At 42.8% G+C, this 22,559-nt stretch overlaps 1 protein-coding gene across 1 annotated transcript in view; it reads left to right on the top strand.

Annotated features, from left to right (window-relative positions):
* The window catches only part of LOC139465950 (zinc transporter ZIP4-like), a 36,507-nt gene extending 14,784 nt beyond the window's left edge, over positions 1 to 21,723 (top strand). Inside the window, exons 2-15 of the mRNA XM_071247962.1 lie at positions 8,069 to 8,467; positions 8,910 to 9,018; positions 10,028 to 10,132; positions 10,631 to 10,827; positions 11,039 to 11,219; positions 11,893 to 12,062; positions 12,523 to 12,631; positions 13,659 to 13,717; positions 14,277 to 14,333; positions 14,807 to 14,858; positions 15,491 to 15,643; positions 16,289 to 16,476; positions 16,782 to 16,911; positions 19,765 to 21,723. Of these exons, the coding sequence (XP_071104063.1) occupies positions 8,069 to 8,467; positions 8,910 to 9,018; positions 10,028 to 10,132; positions 10,631 to 10,827; positions 11,039 to 11,219; positions 11,893 to 12,062; positions 12,523 to 12,631; positions 13,659 to 13,717; positions 14,277 to 14,333; positions 14,807 to 14,858; positions 15,491 to 15,643; positions 16,289 to 16,476; positions 16,782 to 16,910 (1,908 nt within the window). The 3' untranslated portion in view covers position 16,911; positions 19,765 to 21,723. The remainder of the gene's footprint in view (positions 1 to 8,068; positions 8,468 to 8,909; positions 9,019 to 10,027; positions 10,133 to 10,630; positions 10,828 to 11,038; positions 11,220 to 11,892; positions 12,063 to 12,522; positions 12,632 to 13,658; positions 13,718 to 14,276; positions 14,334 to 14,806; positions 14,859 to 15,490; positions 15,644 to 16,288; positions 16,477 to 16,781; positions 16,912 to 19,764) is intronic.
* Positions 21,724 to 22,559: the final 836 nt, after the last annotated feature.

The raw sequence follows: 22,559 nt of genomic DNA, 5'->3' as shown, positions 1-22,559 counted from the left end.
TGACTCCAGACCCAACTGTCTGATGTGCATTATTAAATTGTGACGAGGCAGGGCGCGATGTCGTTCTGAGAAACCGAGACTGACGTCTACCGTGTCAAGAATGAACACGAAAACAAGACAATATTTTTTGTTTCAAGAGAGACATTTAAAAAGTTCAGTGGCATGTGCCCGCCACGTTATAGGGTTGGTCTATCCGGATGTCAAGAAAAACAAGATCGGGACAGACTCGCTCTTAAATGGTTATGCAGAACAATAGCCACAAGTATGTTTGTCAACAAGGACGTTTATGTCGACTGTAGGGTTGAGGTTTATGGTTATGTCGAGTGTTGAAGTGAGATACATGGTTATGTCGAGTGTTGGGGTGAGGTACATGGTTATGTCGAGTGTTGGGGTGAGGTACACAGTTATGTCGAGTGTTGAGGTGAGGTACATGGTTATGTCGAGTGTAGGGATGAGGTACATGGTTATGTCGAGTGTTGAAGTGAGATACATGGTTATGTCGAGTGTAGGGGTGAGGTAGGTGACTATGTCGAGTGTAGGGGTGAGGTACATGGTTATGTCGAGTGTTGGGGTGAGGTACATGGTTATATCCAGTGTTGGGGTGAGGTACATGGCTATGTCGAGTGTAGGGGTGAGGTACATTACTATGTCGAGTGTTGGGGTGAAATACATGGCTATGTCGAGTGTTGGGATGAGGTACATGGCAATGTTGAGTGTTGAGGCGAGAAACATGGTTATGTCGAGTGTAGGGGTGAGGTACATGGTTATGTCGAGTGTAGGGGTGCGATACAATAAATTGTTGCAGGATCACTTATGGTACATGGGGTTTAATATGTCCTGCGCTTGGTTTTATACCACTAGCCGCATAGGGTTTTATGTGTCCCGCGTCAGGTTTTCTGCGTCGGGACGCTTAAAACCCCATGTACCCCGAGTGATCATGTTACAACAAATATATCTTACCGTTTACCACTACAGTGAAAAACACGAGCACGGGTATGGTGCTGACAAACCTAGAAACATAATCGGGGCGAACCGTGATTCGAACCCACAATCATAGGCTTCTGGTGTCCCAAGGGACGCAACTCAGCATAGCGAATCACGGAGCTTTAGACAACTGGGCCACCCGTACCCCCCATTGTCAAATAATTCAAACAAATTCAGTATTGATAGAAAACAGCTGTTTGTTTGAACTGAGGTTAACATGCACAATGGCACTCGACTTCCACTGACTCAGAAAAAGCCCGCGGTTATTGCTTTGAAGCGGGGTATAAGGGATTTTTTCTGCCTCTGAGAAATCCGGGTGCAGCCTGATTTGCTCGGGGCGGGGTATACGAGTTTGAGTCCCCCGTTCAGAAATCTATTTCTCTCCATGGCGGGATACATGGTATTTGATCAAGATCACGTGGACCAATCAGATCTTATTCTGACATGGAGGTATGATAAAGGATTGTGTCGAGTGTGGGGTGAGATACTAGTTTATGTCTAGTGTAGGGGTGAGATACTAGTTTATGTCTAGTGTAGGGGTGAGATACTAGTTTATGTCTAGTGTAGGGGTGAGATACTAGTTTATGTCTAGTGTAGGGGTGAGATACTAGTTTATGTCTAGTGTAGGGGTGAGATACAAGTTTATGTCTAGTGTAGGGGTGAGATACTAGTTTATGTCTAGTGTAGGGGTGAGATACAAGTTTATGTGGAGTGTAGGGGTGAGATACAAGTTTATGTCTTGTGTAGGGGTGAGATACAAGTTATGTCTTGTGTAGGGGTGAGATACAAGTTTATGTGGATGAAGTGCAGGTTTCCTCATGCTCGTTACGCCCAGCTTCGTCATATCCGAAGCTGGTATTCTGTGACTGAGCGACTTCAAACTTCAGAGAGCTTTCGTGAAACACTTCCTAATTGATTTGCCCAAGCCTGCATTCTACCTCAATATGTAGCGCCCTGACAAGATAGACACAATTTTTATAGATAACAACTTCTTTAATACTGTAAAAGGCGACGTGTATTAAAGAAGTTGTTATCCATAAAAATTGTGTCTATCTTGTCATCCGTCAACTTCTAAGTAATGCCTATCAAACAATGTAGCGCCCTATTAAACATTTCTTATTAACCTTTGTTTGGTCTTTACAACATAAACTTATCATTCATGGTATCTACACGTGAAATACTCCCGAACAGGGGACACGGTAATCGCCAGCCCATTGATCGTGACAGACAGTGCTCACCGCTGCTACCCTCCACAACCCGGTAGAGCATGGGTACAAAACTAAAATGTAAAAGGAATTTCACTGTTTCATCGCCTCAGGGAGCATTTGCATTTGAATACGCAACTCTAGTCACTTTATGCCGAGCCGGGATTGTAGTCGAGGGGTAATCCTGTTTCAGTTGTTCAAAGGAATGTTGGGCGTTGGAGATATCCCGCAGGGTGCCATCGTTTAAATAACATTTATATATAATAGAAGGTTTGATTCAAACACGAATGTATTTTGCTGTAGAGTTAGTTGTGTGGAAATTGATAAAACCAACATTTCGCGACGTGTTGGGTATGGGCGATGTTAAACAACCCTTATCATTATATAAGTACTCCTTGCTAAAAGTAGAGTGGCTGTACAATTCCTACTGTATCATGTGTTTGGGAATGAATCACTGTCAAATAGTGATGATACCAGGTGTTCGCTAAAAGGTTATGTCGAGTGTTGAGGCGAGATACATGGTTATGTCGAGTGTTGAGGTGAGATACATGGTTATGGCGAGTGTTGGGGTGAGGTACATGGTTATGTCGAGTGTTGAGGTGAGATACATGGTTATGTTCAGGCAAAGACATTTTCGGCAGATTGAGTGGCACATTTGGGTACATTTAGCTCGTTTCCATGGGTCGAGATCGCGAGAATGTCCCTTACAGTATTCAATACATAATACAGTCACAATCATTTTTGCCGGTATTTGCAAATGGACGACACTTAGTACGCTTCCCAGTTATGATGACCTCCCTCGTCTTGTATACAGAATACCTCCGTAGGTGATTGATTACGCAAAGTGTGAATATATATATAGGGCTATCGGTGGCTGTTGAACGCGAAACCACACACGCCTCCCTATTGTAAATATTAGTGTCTTAAACCTATCGTTAGTTGTTTTTACCACTAATGTACAGACATGTACAGAGGTGTCCTTTGTAATCGAAACCATTATAAAAGCAATAATAGAGGAATATACGTATGAACATTAAATAAAAGGATTTCAAAACCACAAACAACACGATCTTCTTCATTTCCGGTATAAATAATCGTCAAGTAGATACGAGTATGTTTATTCCCTGCTGTGAATGGGAACCCGGTAGGATGGGAGGGTAATGTGACTGTTAAAATATTTAGCGCCTCACGTGCAGCTTTGATCATCATCATTAATATTTTGTACAGATTAAATTAAAAAATGCAGCAAAGAGATTTTGGGTGATCCTGGCACAGTCAGACTGGTTAGGCTTATCATCAGCTCTGGGCCCTTGCGAATGTCCCGAATGTGACTTCTCCCATCGAGAACTGTTCAGAGAATGTGAAGACTCCCCATCACTGCAGCCTTCTGCATTACCCAGATTGTCAGAAGGGCTGTATTCCAGGTAGCAAACCCGGGTACTCTCACGATGTCAGTCAACAGATTGGGTGCTACCAAACCTAAGGCACCGAAAACAAAGGGGAGTCGGACAACTTGGTACTTGGGATTCAAGCGTGACATTTCGAAAGCGAGGTCCGCATATTTGCGATGTTTTTCCTGAATTTGTCAATCACATTAGTGTCAAACGGGACAGAAAATTAAGTGATATAAATGATTTCATTTGATTTATCAAAAAGGACAAGATCAGGTTTGTTGGCCTGGATACGTCTGAGGCTGTATACGGGCCTATTCCAAAGTATTTTTTTTTTATCATTTTCCATGACGCCCTCTACATATTCCGAGTCGTACCATGGGTGGACCTCTGTGTCAAAACCACATGCATAGCGAAGACGGTAATAAAATGATAAAATGATCGAGCTATACCATCATGTCGCTTAAGATACAGTGTTTGTGCCTAAGCTGGGTTTCCACTGACATGTGTTGGCCTGTCTCATTAAATTCATTACATAAACTACGTTTCATATTTACATTTTGATACAAAATCTCACATTGACGGTTTCGAGTGGGATGTGATTTTTGGGGCCAGCCGACTTCATCCAAGCGAAGGACTCTGCAGGGTTACTGAACTTCTCAACACACTGCACATAAACTCGATGCAGTGGTCGTTCAGATAACCTCTCCTTGAGTCTGGGCCGACTTGATATGGCACTTCGCTTGGTTAACACAGTGACTCATTTCTGTACCGTCCAGCAGTACAGAACCATGAACATAATGAACACTGACATTGAGATTATGTCCCGTATCCTTGGCTCGTTATAGAAAACTGTGGAATGCCTTGTTTTAACCATGAGTCTTGACAAGCTTCACAAGAGGATCATTATTATTATCATTTTTATTACAACAAGTGCTATTTATGAAGGGAGAGGCCATTATATACTACTCAACAAGTCGGGTGTTCTTAGCTTCTTTTGAGTAGTATACAATTTCGTCAGACTGGCTTGCTGCATGTTATAGTGGCCCTTCCCAGGCCCGCTTCCAAACGTCAACACAAAATACACCGTCTGACCCCTGGAAACAGCCAGACAACCTATCCCTGTCGCCAAAGCGGATCTAAGAAAAACCGTCACGGTGTTTTCCCTTAACAACAACAGACCAATCACTGCGTCGGCGTCTTGATGTACGGCCTTCCCGTTCTCCGACAGTAGCCAGTAATAAGACAAATGAGTCGTACATGACCGCACTGGTATGTACAGTGTGGCTAGAGAGGGGACATATTCCTTGACATCAGCACTCCGACACGTGGTTAATGTGTTTGTAACCCGGATGTCATGATCGACTCCGTAAACAATGACATCATACTCATTAGCACAAGGCGTGACCTCTTTGGCAGAAACGTGACGTCGTACTCATTAGTGCCATCATGCTCCTCATGTTCATGTGCTTGTTGGGGTAGCCTAGTGGTTAAATGTTCGCTCGTCACGCCGAAGACCCGTGTTCGATTCCCAACATGGGAAGCCCATTTCTGGTGTCCCCTGCCGTGATATTGCTGAAATATTGTTGCACTCTTGATCAATACAAAGAAGACACCAAGGGCTGCAGCTGCTGGAATATTGCTGGTCATAAAGTTAAAGTTGACTATAGGAAAGCTGAAGTCATCTGGTCATACAGTCTTTTGGAGAGCTTTTGTCACTCCGAATATATGAAAGGTGGGAAGGAAGACTTTTTAGAGACCAAAACACAATATTATAAAACCTTAGGACAAATAACTTTTTTTCAAAATTTTAAATTTATAGTATAAGTTAAAAATATATTAAATGGTTAAAAAGCCTTCTGAAGGTCTTCGTTGACATGGGTTGCCAAATGTCGTTTAAGCGCATGTTCAATTGTTCAGGATTCTATGTGCATGTCATTTTAGTGGGTGTGGCAGACTTTAATTGAAACTATTTCAATTCATGTTCAAGAGGCAAGATATATAATAACGTCGATACATAAGCACGAATAGCACTGCAATTAGTTTTTAGCTATTTTATGGTTGAAATGATGTCTCAGAATTGACAAAAACACCTGTGGGTTAGCACAGCTACACTGCTAAGTCATTCCACGCTATGTATGTATTCATGCAGATAGTGAAGCTATTGATAATATTAATTCAACCGAGTGACCCAGAGCTAATTGAAGAGGTTTACCGTGATGTTGTCTACCCCTTTTGAAGGTTAAAGCTCTTTCATTATAATACACATCTACAGACGCATATAAACACTACCGATGGGCGCGCTCAACAAACAATGTAACGATGCAAGTTCAGGTCGTAAAACACATGTAGCAATCACACGTAGTTGAAGTTACACAGTGCATGGCTTTGTTCAAACACCAGGGCTGTTTTTCGTGTCCAAATTAGGACGCGGGGATTGAATGACATTGATGGTATCCCGTGATATTCAGTGGGGTACACATCCATTTACAGTCGACGAAAACACTGATCCACTTCCTTATTGCTATTACTGGGTATAGATGCACGTCTGATGTTGACCAGTGAAGAATCGGGGTAAATTGGTCTTCAGCAACCCCTGCTTGTCGTTAGAGGAGATTAACAGGAGCGGGTGGTCAGGCTCTCTCACATGGTTTATATTCAATAGAAATCTCTGCATTAAGCAGAGTCGTTTGTACGTTTCCGACTACATCATGAGCATGTGTTTATGAATCACTATTAAATAGTGATGATGCCAGATGTTCGTGAAAAGGTGAGCGTATCATACCCCGCCGGAGGAACCCGTCACAAACGCCCGCCTCCGTGGTCTAGGAGTCATATCAAAAGACGTAAACAGATGGTACTTGTTATTACCCTGCCTAGCGCTGAAATGCATCAGCGAGCCTGACCACCCGATCCGGTTAGTCGCTTCTTTGTGACAAGCATAGTCACCTCTTACGACAAGCATGGATTGCTGTAGACCTATTCGCCACTTTCGGATGTTCACGGGTCAGTCGGGCTAGTACAAGCAGCCGCACACACACTTGCGTGCACGTCGCTGTATAAGTGCAACAATCTTGAACGCGAAGTTAAACCTCATAGCAGCTCACTTTTCCTCACCCGCCACAAACCCGTGTAATGGCGGGTGTTCACCTGAAAACAACCCGGGAACACTTAGAACAAGCAAAAAATGAGATCTGGATCAGATATCCTTTTTGTCACTGATGCGTCAAATTTGTCTACCATAAAACGTGTTGAAAGCATTACTGCCTTGAAGCTGTATTCTCTTTGAAATCTTCATAGCAAGCGCATGATTGATCAAGCAGCAAGCGAGGGCCTCAGGCCAGTTGCATGCATAATATGTAAGTTGTATATGCAATACCTTTATGTTTCTATACCTTACATAAGGTCGCTAGTAGTGGTTAAAGCGTTCGCTCCCGACATGGGTACAATGTGTGAGGCCCATTTCTGGTATTCCTCGCCCTGATATTGCTGGAATATTGCTAAAAGCGTGTAAAACCATACTCACTCACTCACCATGCCTTACATTGAACTGATCGCTAACGTCCGCATAAAAGGGAGTAATGTTTGTTTGTTGTTCAGCTCCGCACTCAGCAATAGTCCAGCTATTGACGGTTGTCAATAATCGAGTCTTGACCAGACAATACAGTGATTGACATTATGAGCATCGATCTACACAAATGGGATACGATGACATGCATCAACCAATCCAGCGAGCCTGACCACCCAATCCCGTTAGTCGCCGCTTATGACGAGCATACTCGCCTCTTACGGCAAGCATGGGTTGTTCAAGACCTATTCACGACCCGGATCTTCACAAGTATTGTTGTGTGGTTTCAGGCAACAAACAAACATTTACTTTTAAATGCAAATTGTGTGAAATATATGTGACTCCGGTGGGGCAGGACATGCTTACCTATTTTGCCTTTTGCTTCCCATACTAATTCTGAAAGCCTATTTCTCCACTAACTGGCCAGTCTCTGAAAAAAGTATTTACAAAGTTCCACATGCTGTTTTCATGGGTAAATACAAACTTGAAGGAAGATAAAATGAAAAAAAAAATGTTTCGAAACTCAAACTTTAAACCATGCGTGGGCAACCCATGGGCGAGAATATTTTCGTTTGCTCAAAAACTTGTTTTTGTTTTGCAAATACCTAAATATGTGTCTTCAAGTACCATGACACATTATTCACCTCATTCTAACTTAATTCAACTGATTTATAGGCGAAATAACCTGGTATAGTCCGACCTAATGCCGGTTTTATAGCGCTGAATCACTGAGATACCATGCCGCAATTTCACAAAGCCCAGACACAGTATACCAGTCCTTGTTTTATGCCCTTAATCCCGAGCGCCAGGCAGGGTAATAACAAGTACCATTTTTAATGTACTTTAGTATGACGCGACCAGAGGATTGAACCTTTATGTATATATCACATTGTGTTATCAAGCCCTTGTCTTGGTTTCAGTGCCTCAATATCTCTGGTCTGTTCAACGTCGTGGGTGCCGACATCAGCAAGGGTCTGACCGAGCAGCAGTTCCACAACGCCAGCCTCGTCATATTCTACTACATCTACAACATTACCAACTACTGCCGACAAAATGTCAACCCAGAAACCAACACGTTTGAGTTTTATCTCCAGAAGGTCAAGGCCATCCTCTTCGAGGAAGGTCATGGTGACATCGAGGCAGAGCCTATTGAGCATGCGTTGGAACACATTGCAAAGTCGATCAAGCTTCGGGAGGACCACCTTCAGGAGGCGAACCACTCCCAGTTCGAGCACAGCCACGAGCACGGCCACGAAGGGGACGAGCACGGCCACGAAGGGGACAACCACGAAGAACCCGTGAATGTCATTGATGCCGTGGTAAAGTTCAACATCTTTTAGATAGACACATATAAACACGTCTACAATAAAAACCTGGTTAACTCGAACATGATATCTCGTTTAAGTCCATATAAGTTACACTCCGCTTGGCTTCAAATGAAATCGATGAATTGCAAAGTAACCCAAATTTGGGAATAGTCTCTGTGTTCAGATATGTATACGTAGTTCTAGGAATGTATGTCACCACTTCATCTGACTCAGTGTAAGGATGTCAATACATGTCCCCCTTGGCATGTCAATACATATGGATGTTTCTCAGTACATTTTATATAGAAGGGTTGTCGATAGCACTGCCTCAAACAATGTATGTATCCACGAGTGCATCCTTGTGCATTTAGGAATGTATGTCTCTCCTTGTGCATCTAGGAATACATGTCTCTTCTTGTGCATCTAGGAATATATGTCTCTACTTGTGCTTCAGTGTTTGAGCCCGGACGCAGTATTTTACCAGCTAGGTGAGGAGGGGGAGCACATCGAGGGCGACAAACTTATAGATGTTGCCACCTTCATCGTGTACCACCTCCTGGAAGGTAAGTGATTATGTCACACACAAAGAGCACACTGTCACTCATTGTCACACACAAAGAGCACACTGTCACTCACTGTCACACATAAAGAGCACACTGTCACTCACTGTCACACACAAGAAGCACACTGTCACACACTCACACGCAAGGAGCACACTGTCACACACAAGGAGCACACTGTAAGACACACAAGGGGCACACTGTCACACACAAGGAGCACACTGTCACACAAAAGAAGCACACTGTCACACACTGTCACACAAAAGTATCACTGTCACACACTGTCACACACAAGGGGCACACTGTAACACACTGTCACACACAAGGAGCACACTGTCACACACTGTCACACACTGTCACACACAAGGAGCACACTGTCACACACAAGGAGCACACTGTCACTCACTGTCACACACAAGGAGGACAGTGTCACTCACTGTCACACACAAGGAGGACACTGCCACACACAAGGAGGACACTGTCACACACTGTCACACACAAGGAGGACACTGTCACTCACTGTCACACACAAGGAGCACACTGTCACACACTGTCACAAACAAGGAGGACACTGTCACACACAAGGAGCACACTGTCACACACTGTCACACACAAGGGACACACCATCACACACTGTCACACACAATGAGCACACTGTCACACACAAGGAGCACACTCACTCACTGTCACACACAAGGAGCACACTGTCACACATAAGGAGCACACTGTCACTCACTGTCACACACAAGTAACACACTGTCACACACAAGAAGCACACTGTCACACACGTGCATGCATGTCGCTTTTTAAGTACAATAATCTTGGACGCGACGTTAAACATTTCACCTCGCCTCAGAAATCTTCACAAAAACGTTTTTTTTTGAAAACCTGGGCTACAGTAGAGAACGTCGTAGGAAGATGAGTGACATTGTGTAGGTAATATTTCTGGTCACCGCGAACCGACATTGATGAAGTTAATACTAAAATCTTGTCATGTTGATGTACCCTGTAGGGTCGCCGATCAAGGAAAAGTGCCGCCTCCTTCCTTCTCGAAGGAACATCCTCGACGACCTGTTTTCTCGCCTCAACGCCGTCAATAACACCCTCACCGACACACGTACGTTATCTGGTATTTTGTTTGAAACGGAATATGTTTTCAATTAGAGTCCAAAACATGAAGCAATATAAATTATTTCAGAATTTTCGAACTGACAGAAATGATTTTGTTTAAGATAATATCCCAGGGCAACACCTTCCGATCCAGAAAAAAAGACAGTCTTCATGATATATCTGTGTATTGGGATTTCTTCTTTGTAGAAGCGGGCACGGGTGGCCCAGTCGTCTAAGGTGCCGCGGTTCGCTGTGCTGGGTTGCGTCCCTTGTGCACGCCAGAAACCTATGACTGTGGGTTCGAATCCCTGTTCGCCCCGATTATGTTTCTAGGTTTGTCACCACCATACCCATGCTCGTGGGTTTCACCGAAGTGGTAAACGTCTAAGACCTGCATCACTTCGGGCTTTCCTCACACATTAAGCTGACAGGCCGCGATATAACTGGAATACTGTTAAAAGCGGCGTTAAATCCAACTCACTCACTCACTCACTCTTCTTTGTAGAGCTAAGTGCATTGCTAGCTAAGTTGAACCTCGCTGGTGCCAAGAAGGAGGAGGACCATTCAGGCCACAACCACCGGAGGCGGAGAAGTCCTGGCCTTGTGTCCCGTGACCTTGTGTCCCCCGACCTTGTGTCCCCCGACCTTGTGTCCCGCGTGAAGAGACAGACTCATGACGGACACGACCATGGCGCGGTCACGGTAAGTTGACAATCTTAATCATAATTCAGATAATGTCACAATCATTAATAATTACGAAATACGTTACAGTGATGAAATGCGTTATGGCGATGCAAAACATAACGATGACGAAATACATTAGGGTTGTGAACTGTTTTACTAGTGAACCGTTCCATGTTTATGATCATTATAAATCATTTATAACTAGATAACCCTGACCTTTTTTCACCAGGTTCCTAAAGAATGTTACTCAGTTGGTGAGATCATGGCCATTCATGGCTTGGGTCATGATGACGTCATCACCGAGAGCAAGCTGGTGGAATTGTGTCCCACCCTAGTGTACATGCAGGTGGCAGGGTCGTGTGTCGCCACCCACAACACCACACAACCAGCCACGCCCACCCTGGCAGAACGTAAGTGTGATTCATCACCCCCAACACCACACAACCAGCCACGCCCACCCTGGCAGAACGTAAGTGTGATTCATCACCCCCAGCACTACACAACCAGCCACGCCCACCCTGGCAGAACGTAAGTGTGATTCATCACCCCCAGCACCACACAACCAGCCACGCCCACCCTGGCAGAACGTAAGTGTGATTCATCACCCCCAGCACCACACAACCAGCCACGCCCACCCTGGCAGAACGTAAGTGTGATTCATCACCCCCAGCACCACACAACCAGCCACGCCCACCCTGGCAGAACGTAAGTGTGATTCATCACCCCCAGCACCACACAACCAGCCACGCCCATCATGTACCATCCTGGTGTACATGCAAATCTCTGACAAACAAACCACACTTCATTGCGATGTCACTGCGTTGATTCATGCACGTTCTTGACAACAACTTGTGTTGCAGTTACTTATATTATGTGAAACCATAAAGCAAGCAATGGGGTGGTATCATAAACATATTTCCCACATAAAATTGTTTAAAAATGCATAATTCTCTTCATTTTTTTAAGAATATTTAATAAGTGTTTTGTGTTCTATTTATCTACCAGAATTTTTATTTTAGTATTTTTACGACAGAACCTAAATTATGTGTCATATGAATGTCTGAAGAACGAGGTCTGTTTCAGAATACGGATACGGTTCCCTAGCAACGCTGATCATCTGTCTGTGCGCTGTACTGGGCGCCATCCTCTTCCCCCTCCCTAAGGGCACCTGCTATGAGGCGTTTATGGCCCTCTTCCTGGGACTTGCTGTCGGCACGCTGTACACTGACGCCATATTGCATCTCATACCTCAGGTCAGCTGTGTACATGGGTACCCGGTAGTTATGCATTTCCTGATCATTATGAACATCAAGGATTGTCATCATGTCCCTTGGCAAAGTTTATTTGTTTGCTGTTCACACCGCATCCACTAACATTCCAGCTATATGAAGGCGGTGTGTAAATGGTCGAAAATTGATGGGCCTCGTGAGAACCCATCTACTGATTGGGACACGATGACATTCATCAACCAACCTGATCACCGTTCCGTTAGTCGCCTCTTGCGACGAGCATGGAATGCTGAAAGCCAATCCTAACCTGGATCTTCACGGGCTGACATTTATATCCTTAAGTCAGGGACAAACGCATCCCCCAGAAACGACATCATTGTCCATGGAAACAACTGCTACCAACTGCAACCAGTGACAGTGACAGACTGTCGGTTATAACAACAGTTATCTGTCAATCCGTACAACAATATCTATGTGATTGCAGGCACTCGGTCTTCACAACCATGGAGAAGGCGAAGATGCGCATGCGCACGCCGAGACATCCGGTCCAGTGATAGAGGAATACACGTGGTATGCCGTAGTTGTAGTTGCAGGTGAGACAATCTGCCACGTGGCTGGGACACATTGCTGTCGTGTTTACCTAGACCCTGACGTATGAAATAAATATACCTGCCAAAATTATGAAAATACTGCTGTGGAAGACATTCTTTAATTATCATCATTTTTTAGTGCCATAATCTTGAACGCCACCTTAAACCCGCAACGAGTACACCGCACCTCACGTCACTTCACTATATAACCAGTCACGCGTATTGTTTCTTAGGTGATATGGGATTTAACGTCGCGTCCAAGAATATTGCACTTATATAGCGACGTGCATGCACGCGTGTGTGGTTGCTTGTACTAGTTCGGGCAAATGCCGATTTTATAGTGCTTGCCCACTGAGATACCATGCGGCAGTTTAACATGAATACCCCACTCAGACACAGTATACTGACTCCGAGCCAACCAGTGCTTGTTTTAGCTGCTTAATGCCGAGCGTCAGACAGGGTAATAACAAGTACCATCTTTTAACGTCTTTTGGTATGACGCGACCGGGGCTCGAACCCCGGATCTGCCGCTCTCCGAGCGGACGCTCTACCAATTATTTCTTAAATACATATGAAAAACATATTAACACGAACAACATGTAAAGTGGGACTTGCCTTTGGGATTCCTTATCTCGAAAAAAGCTAGACTCACTGGGAGCCGACCCCTGAAGATCCGGGGTAGAATAGGTAGAACCCATGCGACTAACGGGATCGGGGGGTCAGGCTCGGGGACTTGGTTGATACATGTCATCGATCCCAATTGTGCGGATCTATGCTCATGATGGATTGTCTGGTCCAGATTCGATTATTTACAGACCGCCGTCATATGGCTTGAATATTGCCAAGTGCGGCGTTAAACAACAACCAACCAACCAAACAAACAAATATTGGGAACCTAAAACAATGCCATGATGTTGTTTAACACCGTTTGATCACGAAAAACAGCGTATTTCAACAGCGTGTTTACAGAGGGGGTGTGTGTTCTGTGAATGATATGCACTACAGTGTTGACTTTCATCTTTGCCCCCAGGTACATACGGGTTCTACTTGATCGAGGCTGTGATGAAGGTCGGCGGCGCGGGGCATGGTGTAAGTGTCTTCATCTTTAAGTGGCAATGGCGCGGGATACCTTACAACTCCCTTTATGAAGAAATAGAGCGTAGAAATGTATATTTGGAAAAGATTATGTCTTTGCATTGAGAACCTGGGAGCTATACAATTGTCCCCGAGGTCGGTCACGGGGTGAAGTTCAACTTACAGCCTGTATTTATGTTTGTAAGAGTTTCGTTACACACTCACGCCTGTATATCAGTCAGTAAATGTGTGCGCCAGTAGATATCGGTGTATGTGAGTTAGTGTTGAAGACATCCATGACATTATGATCAACTGCACACATAGAAATACAATAAACTACGTTTATAACGAACACTCTTATAACAGTGACCGATATAACGAACTTATTTTTTAGTTCATTTGTTATATGCTGTATATATGCTTTTAACGGATATTACGAACTACAAATAGTGGTCCCTTTGAGTTCGTTATAGCCGTAGTTTACTGTAGATATAAAACTCTACTTTTCATATTGACATAGACGTTTAATACTATTGCACACATTGAAATAAACGTATTTCGTTTGTTGTTGCAGCACTCCCACGGGAACCCTTCAGTGGAGCTCGTCGGGGTTGAAGATATCAAATATGTCGTGAGTGATTACCATGGATTATCGACCGTAAAAAATGCCATAAAATATATATAAAACTAATAATACTTATTTAGTAATGTGGCAGTCTTTAGAACGGTGACACATGAAGCTGAAAACAGAAATTCCAGAGGAAGTTGAAATCAGCCAAGCAAGAAGTTTGTTTATTTGTTTGTTGTTTAAAGCTGAACCAGACAATCCAGTGAATTATCTTGAGCTTCGATCCATACAATTGGGATACGATGACATGCATCAACCAAGTCCGCGAGCCTGACCACTCGATCCCGTTAGTCGCCTCTTACAAGCATAGTCGCCTCTTACGCCAAGCATGGGTTGCTGAAGACCAACTCTCACCCGGATCTCCACGGGTCAAGTAAAACTTCAGTGGCAGACCCTGTGAGGATGGACCGTCGGCTCGAGTATGAAGTTTGATATACCGAGGGTCCACTGTGTACAGATATTTACTTTTATTTCAGAAAAAACAGCCGGGCGGCTATGCGGTCGAAGAGGAGGGAAAGAAGAACTCGGGTACGTAGAAGTAGAACGAGCTGGTGGAGGCCCCGCAACACTCCAGCAATTCTTCACACATGCTCTTAAGGCATCGTATGTCGTATTACTAGATAAACTCGACTCGAATATCAGGAATATAGACAAAACACAAAATTCAAGTCACATTTTATTTCATCAATGCTTAGTCTGATATTTACGCTTATGAATAAAAGATCTTAAATTGCTTCCCAGCAAGACTGTCGAGACGAGTGGGGCATTCGAACATTTTTCTCAAATACTACGTTTAGCTGGCTTCACTGGTACTCCAAACAGGGTGTGCGAACACTTATGGAAGGTATGGTAGCTCGGCTGTTAGCGTGTTCGTCACTTAGAAGATCCGGTTTTACTTCCCAAGTGGGTACATTGTTTGAATCTCATTCCTGGTGTCCCATATGTGATATTACTGGAATATTGTGAAACACTCGCTCTCTCAATCGTTTACTCAATCGTTTACTCACTCACTCGCTCAAGTGTACTGTAGGTTATAGCTGTCGATGCACGTTTCTCTTCAACATATACTATTTTGAAACCTGACCCCGTGATGTACGCCTTCACAACATCGTAATGACACTGCCTTGTTCAAAAAGAACCTTTCCTTGGCGTTTCTACAGGATTCACGACGCTTGCCTTCATGGTGATAATCGGGGACGCTATTCACAACTTCGCCGACGGTCTGGCAGTGGGCGCCGCCTTCAGTCTCAGCGTCTCCAGCGGCATCAGCACCAGCATCGCCGTCTTCTGCCATGAACTGCCGCACGAACTGGGTACATTTGTTTGTTTGTTGTTTGACGCCGCACTCAGCACTATTCCAGCTATATGACGGCGGTCTGTAAATAATCGAGTCTGGGCCAGACAATCCAGTGATTGACGTCATGAGCAATCTACGCAATTGGGATGCAATGACATGATTCACCCAAGTCTGCGAGCCTGACCATTAGTCGCCTCTTACGAAAAGCATAGCCGTCTCTTAAGACAAGCATGGATTGTTGAAGAACTATCCTACCCCTGATCTTCACCGGACACAGTACAAAATACCGCGATTCTTAGAACATTGCTATTGAATGATAGCAAATACAATGTAGCACTCAGTTGTTTTCTTGTGGTACTGGAATAGTTTATACTGATAGGAAACTGAGAGGAAACTGATAGATACTTGTCCCCTTTGTATATTTTTGCTTGAAATGAAGCGTCAGGCTATGGCAATATCAAGATTAATCAGTCAACCACCCGTAATGATGGGAAGATCGCTGTGACGAACTTAATAACAAACAGTATCCAACACCGAAATATTCACATGTGTCGTTGGCTGCTTCATGCCTTGACTCAGTGAACACATGTTTAGCATCAGCGTTAATATATGTATCTTCTTTAGCATTTGCGTTAATATATGTATCTTCTCTCTGCCATAGGCGACTTCGCTGTGCTGCTGGCGAGCGGGATGTCGTTCAAGAGGGCGCTGTGCTGGAACTTCGTGTCTGCCTTGACGGCGTTTATAGGACTTTATATCGGGCTCTCCATCTCTACAGACCCGCTGGTCCGACGGTGGATATTTACGGTCACGGCCGGGATGTTCATCTACATCGCCCTAGTCGACCTGGTCAGTAACGACATCAATTACGACTTGTTTCAAGCGTTGTTAGAACTTACGAGTTGCGGATGTATGACCCAGTATCTTGTCATGATAGCATATAGAGTGGGCGGGCGGAACTGCAGCTTCCCGAGGCAAGGGAGGTAACTGACTGTAAAAGTCAAGTCAGGTAACGCCCTTGCGGAGGAACTGTGGCTTTGGGCATTCTGGTTCAAGGGTTGGAAGATGTAGCAAGTTGATCGGGGACATCTGCAAGGTGTTAGTATCTGTACGTGAGTATTCACATGTTGATGAATAACTTCGTGTATTTTCAGTTGCCGTCTCTTATTAACAACGTGACCAGACACCAGAAGTTGTTGTTTGTGATGCACAACGTGGGGATGTTGATAGGTTTCCTCGTCATGCTGCTCATCGCGTTCTATGAAGAGAAGATTACCATCTGAGGTGAGACGGACTTCGGTTTCACGCCGCCTTCTGCTACAACTACTACTACTACTACCACCACGACAACTACTACTTCTTCTACGACTACTGTTACTACCTACTACCTACTATCTACTACCTACAACCTACTACCTACTACTACTACTACTACTACTACTACTACTACTACCTACTACCTACTACCTACTACTACTACTACTACTACTACCTACTACCTACTACCTACTACTACTACTACTACTACTACTACCTACTACTACTACTACTACCTACTACCTACTACCTACTACTACTACCTACTACTACCTACTACCTACTACTACTACTACTACTACTACTACTACTACTACTACCTACTACTACTACTACTACTACTACTACTGCTACCTACTACTACCTACTACTACCTACTACTACTACTACTACTACTACCTACTACTACTACTACTACTACTACTACTACTACCTACTACTACTACTACTACTACTACTACTACTACTACTACTGCTACCTACTACTACTACTACTACAACTACCTACTACCTACTACAACTACTACTACTACTACTACTACTACTACTACTACCTACTACTACTACTACTACCTACTACTACTACCTACTACTACTACCTACTACTACTACCTACTACTACTACCTACTACCTACTACTACTACTACTACCTACTACCTACTACTACTACTACTACCTACTACTACTACCTACTACCTACTACTACTACTACTACCTACTACCTACTACCTACTACCTACTACTACTACTACTACTACTACTACTACTACCTACTACCTACTACCTACTACCCACTACTACTACTACTACTACTACTACTACTACTACTACTACTACTACCTACAACCTACTACCTACTACTACTACCAACTACTTACTACCTACTACTACTACTACTACTACCTACAACCTACTACCTACTACTACTACTACCTACTACTACTACCTACTACTACTACTACTACTACTACTACTACTACTACCTACTACTACTACTACTACTACTACTACTACTACTACCTACTACTACCTACAACCTACTACTACTACCTACTACTACCTACTACTACTACTACTACCTACTACTACCTACTACCTACTACTACTACCTACTACTACAACCTACTACCTACTACTACTACTACCTACTACTACTACTACCTACTACTACTACTACCTACTACTACCTACTACTACTACTACCTACTACTACTACCTACTGCTACCTACTACCTACTACTACTACCTACTACTACTACTACCTACTACTACTACCTACTACTACTGCTACCTACTACTACCTACTACTACCTACTACTACTACTACCTACTACCTACTACTACTACTACTACTACCTACTACTACCTACTACCTACTACCTACTACCTACTACTACTACCTACTACAACCTACTACTACTACCTACTACTACCTACTACCTACTACTACCTACTACTACTACTACTACCTTCTACTACTACCTTCTACTACTACTACTACCTTCTACTACTACCTACTACTACTACTACTACTACTACTACAACTACCTTCTACTACTACTACTACCTTCTACTACTACCTACTACTACTACTACTACTACTACTACCTTCTACTACTACTACTACCTTCTACTACTACCTACTACTACTACTACTACTACCTACTACTACTACTACTACTACTACCTACTACTACTACTACCTACTACTACTACTACTACCTACTACCTACTACCTACTACTACTACCTACTACCTACTACTACTACTACTACCTACTACTACTACTACTACTACTACTACCTACTACCTACTACTACCTACTACTACTACTACTACTACCTACTACTACTACCTACTACTACTACCTACTACTACTACCTACTACCTACTACTACTACTACTACCTACTACTACTACTACTACTACCTACTACCTACTACCTACTACCTACTACCTACTACTACTACTACTACTACCTACTACCTACTACTACTACTACTACCTACTACTACTACCTACTACCTACTACCTACTACCTACTACTACCTACTACCTACTACCTACTACTACTACCTACTACCTACTACTAACTACTACCTACTACTACTACTACTACTACCTACTACTACTACCTACTGCCTACTACTACTACAATAATAGTGTCAAACAGTAGGTTTCTGGTCCAGACTGGCTTCGTATAGCTGGCATATAGCTGCGTGCCGCGTGAAATAATACACGCACGAAGTGCTGAGAAGTTGATCTCAGTCTGACGCGGACTTCATCACAGGTACAAAGGCCGTGCCTGGAGTCTAAACGTCGTCAAGGAGTGTATATTTTACGGGCGCTTCCCAGATATTGACTGGAACACGCCTGTGCGCCCATGGAGACATGGAGACTTCATATCGTCGACATTTTCTTAGACGTAATGCTGTTGGCAAAAAGTAAGAAAAGTTTCATGTGTTGATGGTGTGTTTAGTGAAGGACTTGTTTAGATTAACCATATGAAACACCAGTTTGTGTGCATCACTTGTTTGTAACATCACCTGTTGCCATAGCAATTACGCAAATCATGAGCTCGTGGGACCGTCATCACAATAAGTTGAAATAACATGTCAGTAACTTGATATATAAGTAGGTTGGTATATCGGTAACTGATATATAGTAGGTCAGTTTATCAGTTATATTCGTTTTTTGCTATTACATACGTTGTTTATCGTTTTAGTAAAACTTTTTACTGCAAATTCGTTAAATAAGTAGTTCGCTATATCAGTAGTTTGTTGTGCAAGCAGTATTGATGTAAGCTTGTTTTGTTACAGGGATTAAGGAAGAGACTGGATGGGGAGTATCGATGTTGGGTCACGTGGTGATGCCAGCCGATAACTTGGCACTAACAGACAGACAGCAGAAAATATTATTACTCAACCAACCAACAGTGGTACATGAGAATTTGAATTATTTACATCATTTAACAAATATATACATGGCAAGTGTCAGGACAGGATAAAATGAATATAGCCTTAACAAATTATATAATTATTCAGATATTCAGCTTAAGATTCTTTAAATCCTTCGTGGTTTTATTACAAAAGAGTTTTCTAATCATTGGATAATTTTGGAAATGACATATTTGTATCGAGAGGTAGGTATTTCGGTGTTGGAGAAGGGCTTCACACCAGAAGAGATAGTGAAACTCATCTCCAACAGCATTAGCATTACATAGTTTACATAATCTTTCTTCTTTTGGTATAGAATGCCATCGGCCGTTTCAATAGGTAGATTATGGTTACTGTTTCTTAGTTTTAATATAGGAAAATATATGTCTTTTGGTAAATATAGGTAATTTTCAAAACATAGATTATATTTAAAACATTTATAGAATTGACCTTTTAAACTGCTTTCTATTGAGCTACGCCAATGTTGTAAAAACTGATCTTTTAGAATAGTCTCAAACTTTAAAACCAGCCATGACGTAGAGAAATAGTGTGGGGTTGAAAAAACATTTGATAAACCAAAAACGTTAAGAATTTTTTTTAACTAAACATCATCATTTGCATATTCAATTTTCACACCCGTACATCCCTTTCCGAAAAGGGAAGATTCAAGATCATTTACGAAAATAAAGAACAATAATGGTGATAGGTTTTCACCTTGTCTAACACCTTTTCTACACTGAAAGAATGGCGACATTTCATATCCAACAATAACAGATGATTTGATATTATGATACATGTTTTTAACAAGTGTTAGGAATTTGGCCTTAATTCCACATCGTATCATTTTGTACCATAGTCCTGTTCGCCATACCGTGTCAAATGCTTTAGTAAAGTCGATTACAACGCAATAAAGTTTCCGTTTGGATAATTTCAGTATCTCTAAAATTATATTCATAATGAACATATTATCAGTTGTTGAAAAACCCTTTCTAAATTCTGCTTGTGCTGGTGTAAGGATATTGTTGATTTCTGTAAATAACGTTAGTCTTTCATTCAGAATACTTGTGAACAATTTACCCAAGCAACTCATGATCGTTATTGGTCTATACGAATTTGGATTGGGTTTTATCGCCATTTTTCTTATAGATAGGTCGAATAATACCACTGAGCCAGGATTCTGGGATGTATCCTGAGGTTAGCACTAGATTCAAAAGCGAGGTTAGAATAGGCGTCAGTATGTTCGCTGCATCTTTGAAATAATCGTTTTCGATACAATACTTGTTATATATACTAGTGCAGCAAGGGGAGACAACTCCCGGTGAACCACATCCCCGTGACAAGAACATCGCGGCCACAAGCATTACTCCTTTCAGTCTTTGAGGAGGGAGTTCTACATTTTATAACTTATAGGTGCTGGACAGGGGTCTTACATTCTGAACAGAATACGTTAGGCGTCATGAATATTTGGGGAATATTTGATGAAATTGTGTGCAAATAGATTTATGTTTTGTAACTTTCATTGTTCAGTATATGACCTACTGTGGGAAACATGACAGATATTACTCAAGCGGTATTATCTTTTTAACGCCATATCGATAGGTAACGTTGCAATTCACATGATAAACGAGGCTGGCTTCCTTGCGGATACAGGCGGATATTTACAGACATCAGGTGCATTCTGGGTAAGTGTCCGATGATGTCCACAAGGACGCCAGAAGATTAAAATCTCTGGGTTTTTTCCAGTGTTAGTAGAATAAACATTGAAACATGTTTGTAACTCGGACGTAACGTGTGTCATACAGTGTGACTAGGTGACCCACTGCTGTTTTGGGGGTGGGTGAGAGGGTGAGGCAGGGAGGGTGGGGTGGGGTGGGGTGGGGTGGGGTGGGGAGACCGTGTATATAGCAGAACTTGTCAACGTGTGCTAGTTCCATTTCATATATCCCCGTGCTATTGGTTTTCGGACTCTTAAGAAACATTTGTAATTTACTCGTTAATCACAAGAACAACTGTAAACATCTCATTCACTGAAAAAAGTCGACTTTATCTTAAATAAACCTAGATCATCATCTGTGTGACGCCACTCTCCCTGTTATAGCGCAAGTCCTCGCTGTAAAGAGGGCCGTCCGATAACCCGTATACCTTCCCTTGTATATACCCCGTGTAACGATGCACTGTGTGCGTGGATGCTGGGTGGTTGCGATCTCCGTGATGGAGATGCTGCTGCTGCTGGCCCCGCCTCATCAGCTACTCTGCCACGGTTCTATGTACATGTGTACATTGGATACACGTACAATAATACAACACAATATAATTGTATTCAGAATGTAGGCCTTCCAGCTCACAATTCTCAGTACAAGCAGTTTATGTGATAAATTATAATACATTATCGTAATTGCCATTTCAAATTCGTACAAACAAAATACAACATACTGCTAACACCTCGGCAGTTACCTGTCCCGAGTGATTACTTCACATAATCTTTACATTGAGAGATACCCTTACAAATTCAAGTGGCTTAGGGGCATTCACACGATACGACAAATTGTATACAATTTGTTGCATGCAACACATTGCATCGTGTGAACAGCAAGTCTGTCCAACTTTTGACGTATCTTGTTGGAAGTGAGTTGTACGACAAAGGACATGCTCTAATTTCACGCGACAAGTTGTATACA

Source organism: Haliotis cracherodii, unplaced genomic scaffold (assembly GCF_022045235.1).
Source record: "Haliotis cracherodii isolate W230 unplaced genomic scaffold, xgHalCrac1.p SCAF_18, whole genome shotgun sequence".
Taxonomy (NCBI): Eukaryota; Metazoa; Mollusca; class Gastropoda; order Lepetellida; family Haliotidae; genus Haliotis; species Haliotis cracherodii.
This window is presented reverse-complemented; position numbering and strand designations above follow the sequence as displayed.